A 16,674-nucleotide genomic window follows, 5' to 3' on the forward strand; every position below is an offset into this window, starting at 1 on the left:
ACAGAAAACACATCCCAGCAAGCACAGGAACTTGAGCTGGAGCCCAAAATAAATGGGTATAAATGTAATGATCCGGTTTTCTGCATTACTTTAATAATTTGAATGTGGTTTAACCTATGTATCTAATATAATACGGTTTCTATTCATTTCATAATCTTGTTGTAAAGCTTGTAATTTTTGACTAAGTTGTTTTTTCAGCATATATAGAAAGCAAAGTGCAAAGAGCTGCAACAGTAATAATAACAATAAAAATAATTATTATTCATGATGATGAGGAAGATGACAAGTAGAAGAGGAGGAAATTAGACCGTGGCATTACAGGCCTATATATATATATACAATAATAAAAGCTGCTGAACTGAAAACACACAATTCACGTTACATCACTCCAAATAGAAACAAAACGTTTGTTTTATTTTGAAAGGCGCCGCCGGACACGCGGCGTCCGTGCTGCAGCGAGCTTGACGAGCTTCGAGCTGCGGCTCTGTCCATTTTAAGGTGAACACGTTTAGTTTGGAGCGGAGTTAAAACCCCGAGGCTGCTTCTGGCGAAGACAGCGATCGGACTCAGCGCGTCCTGCTCTGAGAAAAACATCCCGGACAGATGCGACCAGTCACTCATTTGGCTAAAAAACAAAAAACCAAAACGCACAAACGGAGAGTTGCTCGGACTTGGCTGTGTTTCAGACTCCGGTGAGCAGCAGCCACGACGCGCCGCTCCGGCTCTCCGGCTGATCATCCCAAAGTAAAGCGGAATAAGAAAGTGGCAGGAGTTCCCTGGGGATTTGATCTCCTCTCGTGTTACGCATGATGGTTTCCAGCTGAGCGACTGGCGCAAGACGCTGCGGTAGGTGAACCACTAGGAACCCGGAGCGAAAAGCGGGGTTCGCAGCCAAAACGGAGCTTTTTTTTTTATTATTATTATAATTTACGCCGTTGACAGCTCAGAATGAATTGCGAGGTTTTTTTTTTTTTTTTTTTAACTCTCGAGTGTGGATTTGAAATGAAACCAGAAGAAGTGTCTGTGACAGCTGAGAGAGAGCGGTGAGGATCCGCCGGATGCCTTTCATCGCCCCGCTCTCCGTCACCGTCTCCGTCTCCATCATTTGCGCGAGGAATTTCATTATTGAATTTTTAATTTGGACAATGGTTAACCATACAGATAAATAACACTGAGCCTTCTCTCCTGCCTCTTGTTTGGACTTGTCTAGCCCTTTTTTTGGGAGGGGGAGCTAAACACGCGGGGTCCCTGCGTTTTCAGCCAGGACGCGCGTCATCTCTCCACTGATCCATTGATTTATGATCTTTGGGGGCATTTATCGGCTTCCACTCAAGGACTAGGCTCCGTTTCAGGAACACCGGGTTTCTTTTTCTTCCCCCAGTTGTCAGATTTGGAAGCGAGACACTTGTAACTTTCTTGTCCCATGTGGAGAAGACGCGGTTTTGGCCGTGCCTTAGATTCGCTGCTCGCAGAGACTCAGTCAAGACTGCAGCTGGACAATAACATTTTTGAAGACCTCGACTGGAGGCAGCACACGCTGACACACACACACACATACGTCCAGACACTCGTGCGGATACGCGTCTTTCTGTTGCGCATTATCCAACTTAAAAGCCTCTGAACTACTGCAACAGCATCGCGTTCAGACCAACACCTGCAGAGAGCTTTATTTATCCACCATCGGCCACTTGAACAACTGGGATTTAACATCCGCCTGCTGGGATTTCTACCATGTCAGGTGCACGGGATTGCAGATGGACTCTTGTCATCTGTGTGGCGGCGCTTTCATGTGGTGAGTGATTTTTATCCTCCCCCCCCCATCCCCTCCTCTCTCTTCCCCTCCTTTCCTCTCGCCATGCCCCCTTTTCCTTCCAGCAGGCTTTCAGGATCATAATTGTTTTGCATAAAAATTGATGGTGCCAAATTTCTGCAACATGCAACTGCAGAGGCAGCTACTGTTCTGATTGGTCATTTCAGAAGATGGGAACACACACACAGTTCCTGTAGGAATGGTACTGTACTAGTGGTATTTTCCCCCTTAATATTGATATTATCTTCATGTCAATGCACAAGTAACTCATTTCTGAATGTACACTACCTGAGATTAACACTATGAGGAGAATATTATTAGAAAAATTACCATAGGAGATAAAAATATGTGATCTTTGCTCTTAACAAGTGCCAGATATGTAGCATTAAGTGATAATCGCAGAGATGCCCATCGGCACACACGACACAAGCAGGAGCAATGAGGTAAAGAGATGCATAAGAGAGGAGCAGGAGCATTCAGTGTATATCAATGCACATGCAGCATTTTTCCCAACAGTTGACCAACTCCGTTTGATTTCTTCGTTTGTGTATTTCTGTGTAAAGTCGCCTCTTTCATAGTGGAAGGGTTACACAACAGATAAACCTACAGTCTGGCCTACATAGACTGACTTCAGTGCTGAAGAAGTGTACAAAATCCAGATCAAACATCCCAAAGATGATTTTCTGACATGGTACACTGATCTAGTGGGACTCCAAAACCCTAATCCCCCTTTAATATCCAACTCCTTTTTATTGATGCAGCAGCGACAGCAGCAGCAGCATCACAGTACTGTCTCCAGCAGTAAGCAGAGTGTGACATTTCAGTGCATGGATTGAGTCCACTGCTGAGAGGCGAACGGGGTAGTAGCACCTTAAAGTACAGTCTCTGATTATTCATCTGTGGTCCTATTTAGAGGCACTCAATTGTAGACTTAGATCAGTAATGATTATAACACTTTAGTAAGCTGCACAGAGGCAATTTGTCTCTCCATGAAACCACTTCTTGCGTTCTTTCCGGCGTTTCACACATTATACATGTATCCCATCTCCTACTCACTTTCACAAAGCCTCAAATTCATTACCACACAAAAGAAACGCCTACGTGTGCACTAAAGAATATACCCTCCTTCACGGCTTCTCCAAAAGGCAAAAGAAGCAAGCATGCTGCACGTTGCAATAGTCTGCCTACACAAATCCGGCTAACGCCTGTGGTCAGCGTTGCTTAGCGCAGGGAAACCCACCTTCCTTGGACATTGAAGGCGCTGCTGTCAAAAGCGATCGCAGTAACGCATTTGGCGCACGGCCTGCTGCCTGCGAGGATGGTTCCAGAGGTTCTTGGCCTTAGAGACCTCAAGTTCCTCATGCGCACACGCACAGAAATCTTGCTGCGCTCTCCCTAGCGGGTTAAACCGCGCTCCTCTTGTCACACTCACATGCTAAGTAAACAATTTGTAAGAGCACCTCAAGATAAACGCAGCAGACCTGCTGGATGAACAGCTAAGCAGACAAATCCCCAGGTGTGAAAACGCAATATCATGGACTTTAAGACTGCTCTCTGGAAAATACAGCACTGTAATGAATCTATTTTTCCCCATTTTTTTATCGCCTCAAATGAATATTTCTATTATATATATATATATATATATATATATATATATATATATATATATATATATATATATATATATATATATATATATATATATATATATATATATATATATATTGCCTGACGTGTGATGGTGTAAATAAGCCAAAGTAATTTCTTTCTTTGGAGATGATTAAATAAAAACCTCACTGGGATTTATTAGAAAGATGCCACTGTGATCCGTCACTCTCTGTATAAACTCAGGCAGGGCTACAGCACATGCTTTTTTTTTAAAGGTGATGTTTTATTGATGCTTAAAGGTCGAACCATGTGTTTTTTTTTCGATTACCATTGTTCTTGACATGAAGGTCAGAGGTCAGGTTCAGAGAGAAACATTCCTGGAGCTGATAGGGATTAAGAGTTTCTCTCAAGGAGACTAAAGCGAGGCATGTTTGCTGATAACGTGTAGTGTTTGAAGCCAAGTTTTCTAGTTATTGATCGTGTTATGATCCATTTAACCTAGAGTTGACAGTTAGTATTACTTATAGTAGTGCAGTAGTGTAAAGAGTACTTACGTTTATGAGTTGGATCTGATGCCACCTATCAGTACTTGATATTCAATATTAATGTTACGGGCACATTTTGATTGGTGCCACTGCCGGAATACGTCTTTAATGTAATGAAATCATCAATCTGCTTTTAAGAAATAAAGCTCACATTTGCAAACCCCGGGACTAGAGAATGTGTAGCTCTTTAAACCATTAATCAAACAAAAATGGTGTTGTATTGATTTATTTACTAAACATCCAAAGAAACGGAGCAGAGAGTATTTTCCTCAGCAGCTGTCATATATTTTAACACAGGTGTTCAGGCAATTATCTGCTATGCGAATTGATCATGACACCTGGGTGGCTTACCACCTCAGCTTAATGATTTCCTGGGGGAAGGCCTGCAACTGACATGTTGAAGGAATATAATATGGTTAACCTGGATAAATGGGTTGAATAGATTATGACTAATAGTGTTACATCGAACTAGGTGTGGCAAATGTACTGATTAAGTACCACTCATTGCTCGGGGGCTGTGTCTGCAGTCAGCTGCGTAACACAGCTTTGGGAGCAGCGTTTGCCCAGTCATGGTTTGTATTTGGTTGGCAGCCTTCCCAGCACCAGCCTATCTCTGAGAGTAGACACTGGACAGAGAGCAGACAAAGCAGCAGTGTGACACCCCGACTCTCATTTTTATTATTTTTTTTGCCTAATTGATTTACATGTGGTGAAATGAAGCCGTAGCTCTGCTGCGTTTGAAGAGGTTTTCCGTCGTTTAATATGGAAAACACTGCCGTATGCGCAGTAGACACCAAGCTGCTTATCCATATGCATGAACAACTTCTGACTACAAATGACTCAGTGTTGCTATGTAGTTATTCTGTTCTTCTTCTGTGCCGTGGTGATGTCGAGATGTTGCGTTGCTGCTGTTCTACCTGTCACTTTGGTTTGTGTTTCTGTCTATGAAGCATATGTTTTTTTTATTTAGCCAGCAACTCTCAGTCAGTGCTTAAGGGAATGGCTTTTTGTTCCATTTGCTGGTGGCATTAGATAATGGTAAGCTTGTGTGCAGCATTGCAAGTTGGATTTTTATAAATTTTCCCGCAGCAGATGGGTTGAAGGCTAGAACCTGTGCTCTGTGCTCTCTGAACGTCAGGATAACCACCTACTGGAAACGATCAGAGAAAGAAGCCGTCACCGGAAAGGCCGGTCCTTGTTGGTCGATGCTGTTAGAGAAGCATTGTGGCTCCGCAATCGTTATTGTGGGGTGAATTCTAAGGATGTTGTCCTTCGGTGGTGGTGAAAGGAAGCTTTTGTGAAGCAGCGCTTCTCTTAGATGCTGTGTGATGTGCAAGACCTCTACCAAGAGCTCGGGGGCTTGTTGATAGTTGTTGGTGAGAGGAGCACACTATTGTTTACGCCCCTTTTGTCGGTGGAGTGGTTTGAATCGCAGACTCTCTCAATCACGAGGGCGTACATGTTGATTTTTTTTTTTTTCTTCTTCTTTGAACAGCCTTTCTAGTCAAATTATCACGGTCAATAAACCTGCACTTGGTTTTCAGTCTACTAAAAGCTCAACTTCTTAAGAGCCAAGATAAAGTACAGTAAATAAAAGCTCAATTATGAGTGCTTCGGTTCATGGGCAGGGTTTAGATAGCATTGTTTTTCCTGAGCAGTAGACTTTGATTTGCCATTTATTTCATGCTGCATATCTCTGAAAACCTTTAACCTATTATGAGCCAAGTTACACCTCCCAATCTATACATCCAGCCTTTTCTTGTGTCTTAGTTTCTCGTTCTTAGTTCATAGTTCGAGTGTGGTGATGAGTGACCAACACACTGTAGTTGCAAATAAAGTTTATTTTTATTGTAGAAGTAATTTTTCCAAACTCTTTTTGACTTCATTGCAGATTTTATAGTGATCATTTATATTATGTAGGTTATTTATTATATATATTCTAAGAACGTATAGTAATATAACAGATCCTTTAAGACAAATGTGCCCATGACATTTACACAAAATATATCTAAAAGCAAAGAATTCACTAATCCCACTGTAAAAGTGAGACTATATATAAGTGCTTTTGTACTACGCAGGCATTTTGCAGCTTTTTGGCAAATTTCTGCTACGCTCAGCAGGGAAGTCTGTCTTCTATATTAGGTGATCATATATGCAATCAGCCCTTGTGCACTGCACCTTGCACACACACACACACACACACACATTCCACCGTGCCTTTGATTTGAAATAGATTTCTCCACTGCCTCTGGTAATGTGAGTCAGACTTAACATTTTTACCACCACAGATTTCATATTTGCATTGTAGGGAAACACCTTTTAAAACGTATTGAGACGTTCAGTAATGCACGTTGTCGTCGTTGCTCAAGAGGAATCCCGTTTTTCTCGGACGCCTTGTTGAAACGTTAGCTCTTTTGTCAGTTGCTCTTTGCTTAACACCTTTATCGGATTTCTTCACCCACATGTGTTGGCCTCTGTGGCACATTCCGGTATTTTTGTGGTGTTTCAAGGGTATAATCCTTTTTTCCTCTAATGCCGGCGCTCTCCTCTTGGCTTTCGTAATATATTTCACATTTCTCCAGTTGTCTCCCCTGACAGGCTGATGGAGAGAGAGAGCGCTTCCTGAATTAAGAAAAGGTTACACTCAAAGAGGCTCCTTTAATTCCTCTAAGAGGACTACATGGAATATGAATTTGAACATAGGAAATGATATGTGACATTATGTTCAGATGGCAGACGACATGTCCACAGGGGGGGCAAGACCTCCCCTGTTGTACAAAGTGCTTGCTGCCTTGCTGCCAGGATTGTATAACCTTACAGAGAGTGTAATGCAACGATGGCAGCGATTATAAAGTTGTGTCATCTTCCCTGTGCTATGAAATAGATACTTACTGCATATTTAACACTTTATCTTACACTATCTGCATCCACCGTAACAGATACTGGTTTGAATGGGTCATTTCAGCCATTTACATTTTTATACATTTACATTTTTTCCACCTAGTAAGAACAGAAATGGAACAAAACACAGCTCTGAGATTTCACTCGGAGACTAGATGTGAAGAGCCATTCTTCTCTAATGGTATTAAACACAAGACATAACAATCTGTGGGCGTTTATGATAAGTTATACCAACAGCAGGTGTAATTTATCAGGTTGTAAAGCTGCAACCTGATAAATGACAATCAAGTCAACCAAGTCAAAAAAGATAAACCATTTGGCACAGAGGTGTTGGCTCTTCTGCTTTGCATTTCAGCAGTATTTCCCAGTGGAAAGTTAGCCCTTAGTATGAAAGATTTGTGTGTGATTAGTTCAGTGGAAACTGAAGAAATATGACCAGATTGTTAGCTTTCAGCATATCTTGCAGTATCTCTCTTCCTCTCAACACTGATTTCCCAGTGCTACAAATCTGCTAAAGGACTCAGACATGCAAGCTCCAGTCTGGCAACCAACCTCAGCCTCCTCCTCTACAATCGGCCAACACTTAATTTTTTTTTTTCTCAGCGCAATATTGTTTTCAGCTGTGGGATTGCTTTTTCACTGAGCCTGGCTGGTTTTCTCAAAGTTCACAGCTGTTTGTCAGCATGGCAGACATGGAAGTGTATTTGAACAAACTGCACGTTCCTGTAAATTAGTCTTGGCTGGACTTTGAGGTAGTTAGTGACATTTTTTAGGTCATGGAAGATGTACTGTAAATATAAGCTGTTGATTGGCAAAGCTCTAGTCTCTTAGTGATGGAGCAGAAGGACATGTGGCTTCAGTATCTCTCACCCAACAATTAAAAGTTGTCAGTACAGTCTGCAGACACGGCACTGAATCTAATAATTGTCGGAGGACATCACATTTTTGCTGTTACGAATTTTACTGGGGGGTAAATTGGAGCTAAGCCTTTATTCAAAACTAAAAGTAAGTTTAGATGTGGTCATTTGTCATAGATCTTCTGGTTGTGTCACAGGAGAAAAGGTAAACTCTTTCTAGTTTTACATGATGCTTGTATTTCATATTATTGTGGTAGTTTGAAACACGGCTGTGGTTCCTGTCATGTTCTCAGTCTAAGTAATAACAAATTAAAATTGATGTTTCCGTTGTGATTTTTGATGTGTTTTTACCTGTATAACTGTCTGTAGTAGCTGTCACATCCTGTTGTTAATCTGCAGAACATGACAAGACGCCTTCTGTGTCAGAGTGATGGCTATGCCACTTTGTGCCGCACAGTTTGTTTGCGTGTCGAGACGCACACTCTCACTCTGGCATTTGCAGTTGATGTGAATAAACCTTGCAGTTTGGCCTGCAGTGTGGCCATGTTCTCAGATTTTGATGGTACACCGCATTCGGGTATTTTGTAATTAAACTCTGTTGCATTATTCCTTTTGAAATTGTAATTAATAATGATAAAATATTAAATATTGTTGTTCTTGAACGTCTAGTTTTCATGGACTGTGTGAATTTAAAGTGACGTGCACATCTCCGGCATGCTGAATGAAACGTGACATTCTCAAAAACATTAGCATTGTTGGAAAAGACATTTTGTTGTTCGTGTCCTTGGCATGTGTACAACTAATATGTGAGCACAACAGAATTTATCACGTTGCCTTTGTCTCCAAATAAAGCCTGAAGCCACATTTGAGGATGGAGTGTGCACATGTGCTGAACGTACAGTTTGAATCGTAGTCATATTGATTTTAACACAGTGAAACAAAAGCTTTACAAATTAGACCACCATAACATTGACTGAAATGGATTTGCCTGACTTTAGTGATTATGTTGTGTTCAAAAACCCAGACAAAAATAAGGCTCTGATGTTTCATAATGTTTTATTCAAACACACTTATTGTTGGTGACAATGGGGACCTCACTTATCCATCAAAAATCTGGCACTGAAAAGTGGCAAAATGAATCAGATTTGACTGAAAAAACACCTCCCGCCAGTGTGATCTAATCGATTCTAATCCTAACTGTGCTCAACGGAAATTCATCTTTGATCCCTGAACTCATGCACCACAGTACATTTTAAGTTACAGATGGGTTTCTTTTTTTTTTCTGCCTCGAGGAGAAATGGGATGACTGTGTCAGCTGGGAACCCCTTAAAGTCTCTTTCAGCTCTATCAAAATGCGACAGAAGAATAAGCCTCACTCGGGATAGGAAAACTTCACTCAGCCACTGTTAGTATTTTTGGAACAATACCGATTATCTGCTTCATGAGACTGAAACCTTTTTATGCTCCTACAGATCAATCAGGAAAAAAAAGATCTGAACATTGACTGTGCTGCATGGAAACTGAATATCTGAACATATGCAGAGTAGTTCAGGCCAGCTCAGAATTAGGAAACTGCCCATGGTCAGGTTTGCAAAATATTATTGGTGCAGCATAATTGAATTAAAGGTTCTGTCCTGACTCGACTTAGGTCTGCACTTTTACTGTATGCACTGTGGTCTGTGAAAACATCCTTTTTTCCTACCCTGAAGCACTCTGCCTGATTGAGCAATGTCCAGTATAATCAATTTTTTTATTAGGTTACATAGGCTTTGAGAGAAAATGAATCCCTGACTGTTGTAATAGCCTCTGCTCTGTTATATTAGGTCCAAAAGACATCATAATAATTTTACCATAAGCCTATGAAACAGGATTTAACCCACACAAAGCAAAATAAAGCTGCAGGCTCCTCCATGTGTTTGCTCAGGGCCAGGCTACTGTAAGACTAACATTTTAACATAAGCTCGAATTTTAGTCATACATTTCAGTAAACACTTTTCACTTGCTGTCTTTGAATAAATGAGTAACTTGTAGCACTTAAACTTGTCCTTAAGCAGTTATGTCGAATTAGTGGTATCTCTTTTCCCCTCTGCCTCTCGATTTTTTACATTTGTCATGCTTACAAATTCTGCTTGTGGAAACACTTGGGTGAATTTCAATCCAATGTGTCCACTCGGCTATCAACTTGATGTCCAGGTAGTTCACTCCGGCCATGTCATGCAAAATACAGGATTTCCCAGTCTGATAGGGCAATGTGACGCAGGTGCACATGCATCATTACTGTTATTCTGTGACATGACATATGGATGTGCGCTAAGAACCTGTTCCGTTAGCCTCACTTTAATCTTTTTGGTTCTCAAAATGAGGTATTAGAAGGGTCCCCGGAAGCCTGGGAATTGATTCATTTCACTTCCATTTAATTCACAATTAGAGCATATGAAAAATATTGCTCTAATCTATATTGTAATGGCAGGGGAGCTTTGTGAGTGCCGCATGCCCCGCTGCAAATGCTTTTTGACCCAGTACTGTTCATGATTTGTTTTATGTCGTGTACTCGTGCAAAACAGATGCGCGTCTTTCTTGCATTTTGCGTGCAAAGACACAGCAATTTCTGCTTCCCGAGACCTCGCAGCACTTTGGAATGTGCCATTTTAAAATGGTTTACTCCGTTACATTTAGAACATCTTCAAACCCAGATAGTCTCTACGTCAGGTACAAAATGAGTCAGAAATGTGTGTTGTATAGAAAAATGTGCACGAAAAAGACAATTGGTGGATAAAGCCGCATATTGCCAGTTGCATTAGAAACACACCAATGATGCAAATTGTGCTTTTAGAGGTTAATTATTTGCAGCATGTCTGAATCCTGATGCTAATGAGGCAGACAAATGAAGGCACTTATTTGGTAAATTAAATCTCCCACAAACGTCCATCTCCCTTAGATATAACCAGGGTTGTAGCTGCCATTAAGAAGTCAAGTCCTCCATACCTTGTGGATTTTAGGTTCCATTTAAAGGGGATTCTCAACTCCTTGCCATGACATGAATTCATATTGCGTTCAAGTGTACTTCTACTTAAATTTCCACCTTATTTTGCTCAACTTCTACCATTTTTATTTTGGTGTTTCTGCGGTATTATTCTATTATATTGTTTTTAATGCCATAATGTGCCCCAAGTATAATGCTGGCTGCTGTCTTCCTCCTGTCATGTCTCTCTCCTCATTAGTTAAAGCTATCTCTTCCTGACCATCTCTTGCTGGTTCACCTGCTACAACAGCACTGGTTGAAGCCTAAAAAATATTTGGATATCTACATCACCCTGGACAAACTGTTCTGCGTTCTCCAAGTGTATTCTCTTTAATTTCTAATTCTGTTCTGTTCTAATGCCTCCTCGGGATGGACCCTTCAGAACATTTTTCAATATTCATTGGTTTGAGCAGGCAAACCTTCAACGTCGTAGTTAAAGAATTAACATTAACAGTGCCCACTTGCATCTGCAGTCGAGGTTTAAATTGGCAACTTAGCTGCTTAATTGACTGCGACAGATATTTACAGACACATCTGTTGTGTGAGGAAAAATAGGTGAATTTAGAATGAAGTGATTTTACAAGATCTTTTGTAGCCTACAGCTCAAGGTTACAATATCCACTAGTAACATTAGATAAGATATGTTTATTTATACAGCACCTTTTGGGGACATGGATAACTCAAAGTGCTTTACAACAACATTCAGAATAATTCAAAAGCATCACAAGTTGTTAAGAAAATAACATGTTGAGAAAATTTAAAGTAAGACATAAAAGTGTATTATAAGACACCACGTCCTCAGTTGAACAGTCAGCTGTTGAATTGTGGGTAATGTAGACAAATAAAAAAAAAAAAGAAACAACAACCCAAAATGTACATATGAAATATTCAGTTTTTAAGGAAAAGCTGCCACTGGCCTCTGTATTTCTTAAGTCCTTGGTTCGGCCCTGAGGTCGGCCTGTGTAGTCGATGCACAGTCCAGTGTTTATTCCAGCAGACCAGGTTGGGAACATCTTTAAAAAACTCCAGTGAGTGGGGAGTGTTTGTTCCAAAACAGTGAGTGCAGATGGGAACATTTGTGTTGGAGGCCTTGAAATCTCAGCTGCTAGCCAAGAAATCACTGAGTCATTGGTATTGATTAAAACCCTATCAACCCCCCACAGATAGATTATAGCCATTTTGTGCCATGGGAAAGAAAAAAAACAACAACTTATTTCCATTTGAATAGCTGAACACGGAAAAAAGACAAGTGTGAAACCTATTATGTAGTGTGTTTTTGTGTAAACTGTTATCAACGTACACCCTCAGGTGTTGCTTCTGTAGTATTCAGACCCCTTCACTGCACACCGTCTGCGTTGTAGATGAAATGTTTAGATTTTGATTATGAATGTGCAGTTAATTGTAAATAATCACATTTCTACCTCTTTGATAAGAAAACGTTGGGCCTGCTTCAGGAGAAAATGCAGTTTAATGCAGTACAAACTTTACTGTATAGGCAGCACTGTGTGCGTAAACGGGGGGAAATGGAGAGGGGTAAATTGGACTAAGAAAAATAAAGAATCCATATTCTTTGTATCTGCTCTCAGTGATCACACAGCTTTTGAGTGCCAACCTTAAAGAGGCTTAGAATAACGAATTAGTCATAGAGCTCTCTGAGGACATGAGGGAGGAGAGTTTGGCCTAAATGCTCAAGTCTATCAAAGCTGCAGATAGCAGTTCATACAATTAAAAGTTTTGCATAGACTTCATTACTCTAATTCCGTAAGTACTTTTACTAGGTTTTCCTTGCATCACAATGAATTTGAAAATAAAAAGAGAAGAGATAATTAACATATGTAGGGCAATTTCTAATGGCTTGAGTTGGAGCTTTGTAAGAACTTACTTTATATTTATTTATTTACTTATTTATTTATTTATCTATCAAGGCAACGTTACAATTATTAACTGCCTCATTATTAGTAAGAAAGTTAAAGTTCCTCCACAGTCTCTGGACAGGTGGCACAAGCACAAACTATGTTAGCCGGGATGGAAAGCCAAAGTTGGGACAGTATTGGCAAGAAGTGATTTCTTTGCTGTTTCGCTTATGGCCAACCATTATCATGTTAGGCCAACACTGGCCTCCTGCCTATGGGCAAAGAGTATATTGGCCCATTATATAAATGGTTGGCCAGACCAGAATAGTCTTTTAATTAAAAGTTAGTTTTACTGTTCTACTGTTTACCTTTAAAGTAACAATATAATCCAACGAAGGTCACAGGAGAGTAATTTCATTTTGTGTTTTCATCATTGTAAATGTCCCCACGCGTCAATATTTACTTTCTGTGTAGATTGGACTCAATGTTCAATATACTCTGTTTTTGTACAGAGCATGTTATTACAGGCTCCTAAAACTCTTTCAGCACCCTTTTTATATCTTAATGTGTATAATTGCCACTGTAAGCAGTATCATTCCAGCAAACCTCTAAAAAAAACACATGTTCATTAACGACACTCACCTAGTGCCACATCATGTCCCAATATCACCATGGAGCTGAATAAACACCTCTTGCATCGTTTTTAGTTACCACTGTATAATTAGTGGGTCGAGCATTTCTTCTAAACTATAAAAAGGAGCCAAGCACATCAAGTTGTAATCATTAACAAAATCTCTATCATATTTTAAGAGAGATCATTCACTTATAAACTACTGCATACTGTACCCTGGATATCAAGTCAAAAAAGTCTATTCAGTTTAATAAAAGATGAATCTGTCCAGTTCTTCCTGATCATATGAAAATCAATTTTGAAATCTCAAAGGCAGCCCTCTTGTTGTCCACACTGAACAATCAAGCACACCACTAGCCCTCCTGTCTTTTCCATACAGGAGCCAATCACTAATCAGCGTGTTCATTAAGTCAATCAGTGGTTCCTGCAGCTGTCTCCAGATGTCAAAACCCAACCACCTCCTGAATCAGTGTGTTGATTGCTGAACTGTGAGGTCATGCTGCGGACTGATTATGGGGATCATTCTCATAATTAGGCATTTAACAGCAGATGTCCAAAAATCTTATCTTCTGATTTATTGGCCTGTTGCACATACAAGCATGAAAATGCTGTGCTGCCCTCAGTTCGGGTTGCATGTTTGACTGTTCTGTGCAGAATTCGGCTCAGTCATGCTGTAATTGTGCTCTCAGGCTGCTATAATGGTACTTGCTGCTAAGATTTCTCTTAACTAAGACCTGTGTTTCCACAGTGGTGATCCATTATACCTAATGACACCTGGTCACTGTAGACTAACCCTGCTCAGCTGATGGACTAGTGAAATTACAATCAGGAGGTTTGATGAATGAGCCCTTTTTGAAACCGCTACCTTGCTATTTTGACTTGTTGCTGTAAGAGTGGTGGTTCTGGTCAAATTTAAGAGTTTTCTATTAAAGGATGACAAAAACCAATGCCACAAAAGAAGAAGAAAGTAAAAAAATAGAAAACATGGCCCAAAAAACACAGAATTAAATACTTACTCCAATTTTTAATCAATGCATTTATCTAAGAAATGAGTACAGACATTATGGAGAGGTTACAGACAGTGTGTTTCAGAGTCCACTTGAGATTTTAAATTAAAACTAGAATGTTTTCTCAGTTGCTTTTTCGCTTTAGTGTTGGTTTGAAGTAAAACCTTGCATGATTGAGGCAAACCACATCTTAGTGTAGTTGTTTGGCTGTTTCCTACTGTTAAGTTTCCTCTGTTTGGTGAATATGGAGCAGAGACGATTGGCCTTATATACTCCGGTGAAGGTTGTACTTTTGTTCCCACAGTGAAACAGGGGGTGGCAATGAACTGACCCAGATCTGTCCTACTGTCCTACTGTCGTCTGATCATTCATTCGTCTGGCTGTCCATCTGTTACACACTGTTGCATTTCCAATTTGTGTTGATTGGCCTAAGGGGGGTGCCACAGCATATGTTTGTATGCCATGCATCTTTGACGCCACTGATTGCAGTTTAAGAAAAGCACTTTTCTGATAACTGCTTTCTATTTGTACAATAGATGGCACAATTTTTCTCCCCTTTCATCTATTGCTGCCATTATCTTATCATTTGGGAACACATTTCCTGCACTCTTTACTGAAAACCTATGTAATTTAAAAGAACAAAATGCAGTGTTTACATGTCTACTATATAAAGTCTTACTTTGTGTTTTTAAAGTTAAAAGTTAAAGTATTTAAACTTTCTTACAATATGATGCCGAATAAGGAGTGATAGGAAGTAATAGGAGTGGATATTATGAATAACTCCACAATGTTGGGATAACTCTAATTGACAAAAGTTTCCAGTTTACTTTATTCAACATGTCATATAAAAAATATGCAAAGAAAAATGTTGGCGGTGGACTTTCATTTATAGGCAAACTTGGTTTATTAAATGCTAGTTTTATTTTTCCATTCGTTAAAAACATATTTAGCATTTTGTAGGTTGGTTTGGTTTGCTCATACAGTTCTCCTCCAACTCGTTGAAACAGCCTTGTAGAGTGCTTTGCCTGTGTTGAAGAGGATAGTAAATAAAAGAAATCTCTGCTCCAAAATCCAGCTGTGCGGGAACAGGTGATATCATGAACCTGAATACTTATTGTGGTTGTTAAGATGTGTAGGGATCTGACAGCCCTCCTGCTGAAAGTGGTGAAAAGCATGAACCTGAATGAATGATGGGAGGTCCAACTCCCTGAAACAAGCACTCGGGCCCTCTGGGAAATCAAACAAGAGGAAGAGCAAAGTTCATCCGCCTTACAGTAGCAGTGTGACATTCGACTCTCTTGAAGAAGTCATTTTTCATGATAGCACTGTAGTCCCTTTGCTCAAACATGGCAGAGGTGAGGAGTGTGTTCTGCTTGAAGTGACTAAAGGAACTCCTCTTGACTGCTGTAGTTTTAATGAGTACTAAAGTGGAGTGTTGCTCAATTCCCAAATGCTGATCATATTAGATGACAGTGCATCTACCATTTAGTACTAAGTCTAAGTACTAGTACTAAATCAGAGAATGTTTTGAAGCCAGTATTGTCACAACTCTCAAATAGCAGTGAGGATGAACTAATTAGTTTTTGGTAGTAAAGCATCAAGGTCACTGTGACCTCACATATGTCCCATTCCTGTTACCACTGTATTTTTAAAACCAGTGGAGAGATTTTAATTGCATCTACAACCTGCTACCAACCTACTCTCAATTATTTTGAGCTTCTTTTAGTACAGTTACTAGCTTCAACCAGGGTTTTCAACAGCTTACTTTAGTGCAGGATGCTGACTCAAATACATCCCAGCTACGTGTCCACTGATGTTAAACGTGAAAGCCTGTTTAACCCATCAGGAGTAAATCTTTGATGGGAGTTGTGTAAAATGAGATAAATTGCAACAAGTGATGCCTGAATCAACATCAGAATAATAATAATATTAATAAGTGGGCAGTGAGATGAGGTTCTAGGCCACAGTGATCACAGAGATCACTGTACAGCTGCAGCCTTTATATTTCGATAGCTTGTCAAGAAAATGACTAATATGTGATGTAAAACTCTAAATCTCATTTTTTACAGCTGGTCACTAATCTGTTGGCTCATTTGCTCAGTGCAGAAATGATAAAACCTGCAGACTGTCTTTTGTTTTTATGTGAAAATGGTCCTCTAATGAAATAGGAGCTTTCACTGATCTTTGTCTTTGCATAAAAGTGTGTTTAAGTGTATGTTTAAACACATAAACTGTGTTCATGGGGTGATGTTGCCAGATGGGGCCGTGTGCCAGTAGCATGGTGTCAGGACGTGACATTGCTGTGAACCTTTTCCTCTGGGCCCGAAAGTCATGTAACCAACAGAGACACATTCGGCTCCTGCAGGATGAGTGATGGCACGTTGTCATATCATCAGCTTGTGTTGTTTGGATTCAGGAAAAATACTGTTTATATGTTCGA

At 40.1% G+C, this 16,674-nt stretch overlaps 1 protein-coding gene across 1 annotated transcript in view; it reads left to right on the forward strand.

Annotated features, from left to right (window-relative positions):
- Positions 1–1,123: 1,123 nt before the first annotated feature.
- tmem132e (transmembrane protein 132E) overlaps positions 1,124–16,674 on the forward strand; it is a 251,276-nt gene continuing 235,725 nt past the window's right edge. The window contains exon 1 of the mRNA XM_026372763.1: positions 1,124–1,792. Coding sequence (XP_026228548.1) covers positions 1,732–1,792 — 61 coding nt within the window. The 5' untranslated portion in view covers positions 1,124–1,731. The remainder of the gene's footprint in view (positions 1,793–16,674) is intronic.

Source organism: Anabas testudineus, chromosome 14 (genome assembly GCF_900324465.2).
Source record: "Anabas testudineus chromosome 14, fAnaTes1.2, whole genome shotgun sequence".
Taxonomy (NCBI): domain Eukaryota; kingdom Metazoa; phylum Chordata; class Actinopteri; order Anabantiformes; family Anabantidae; genus Anabas; species Anabas testudineus.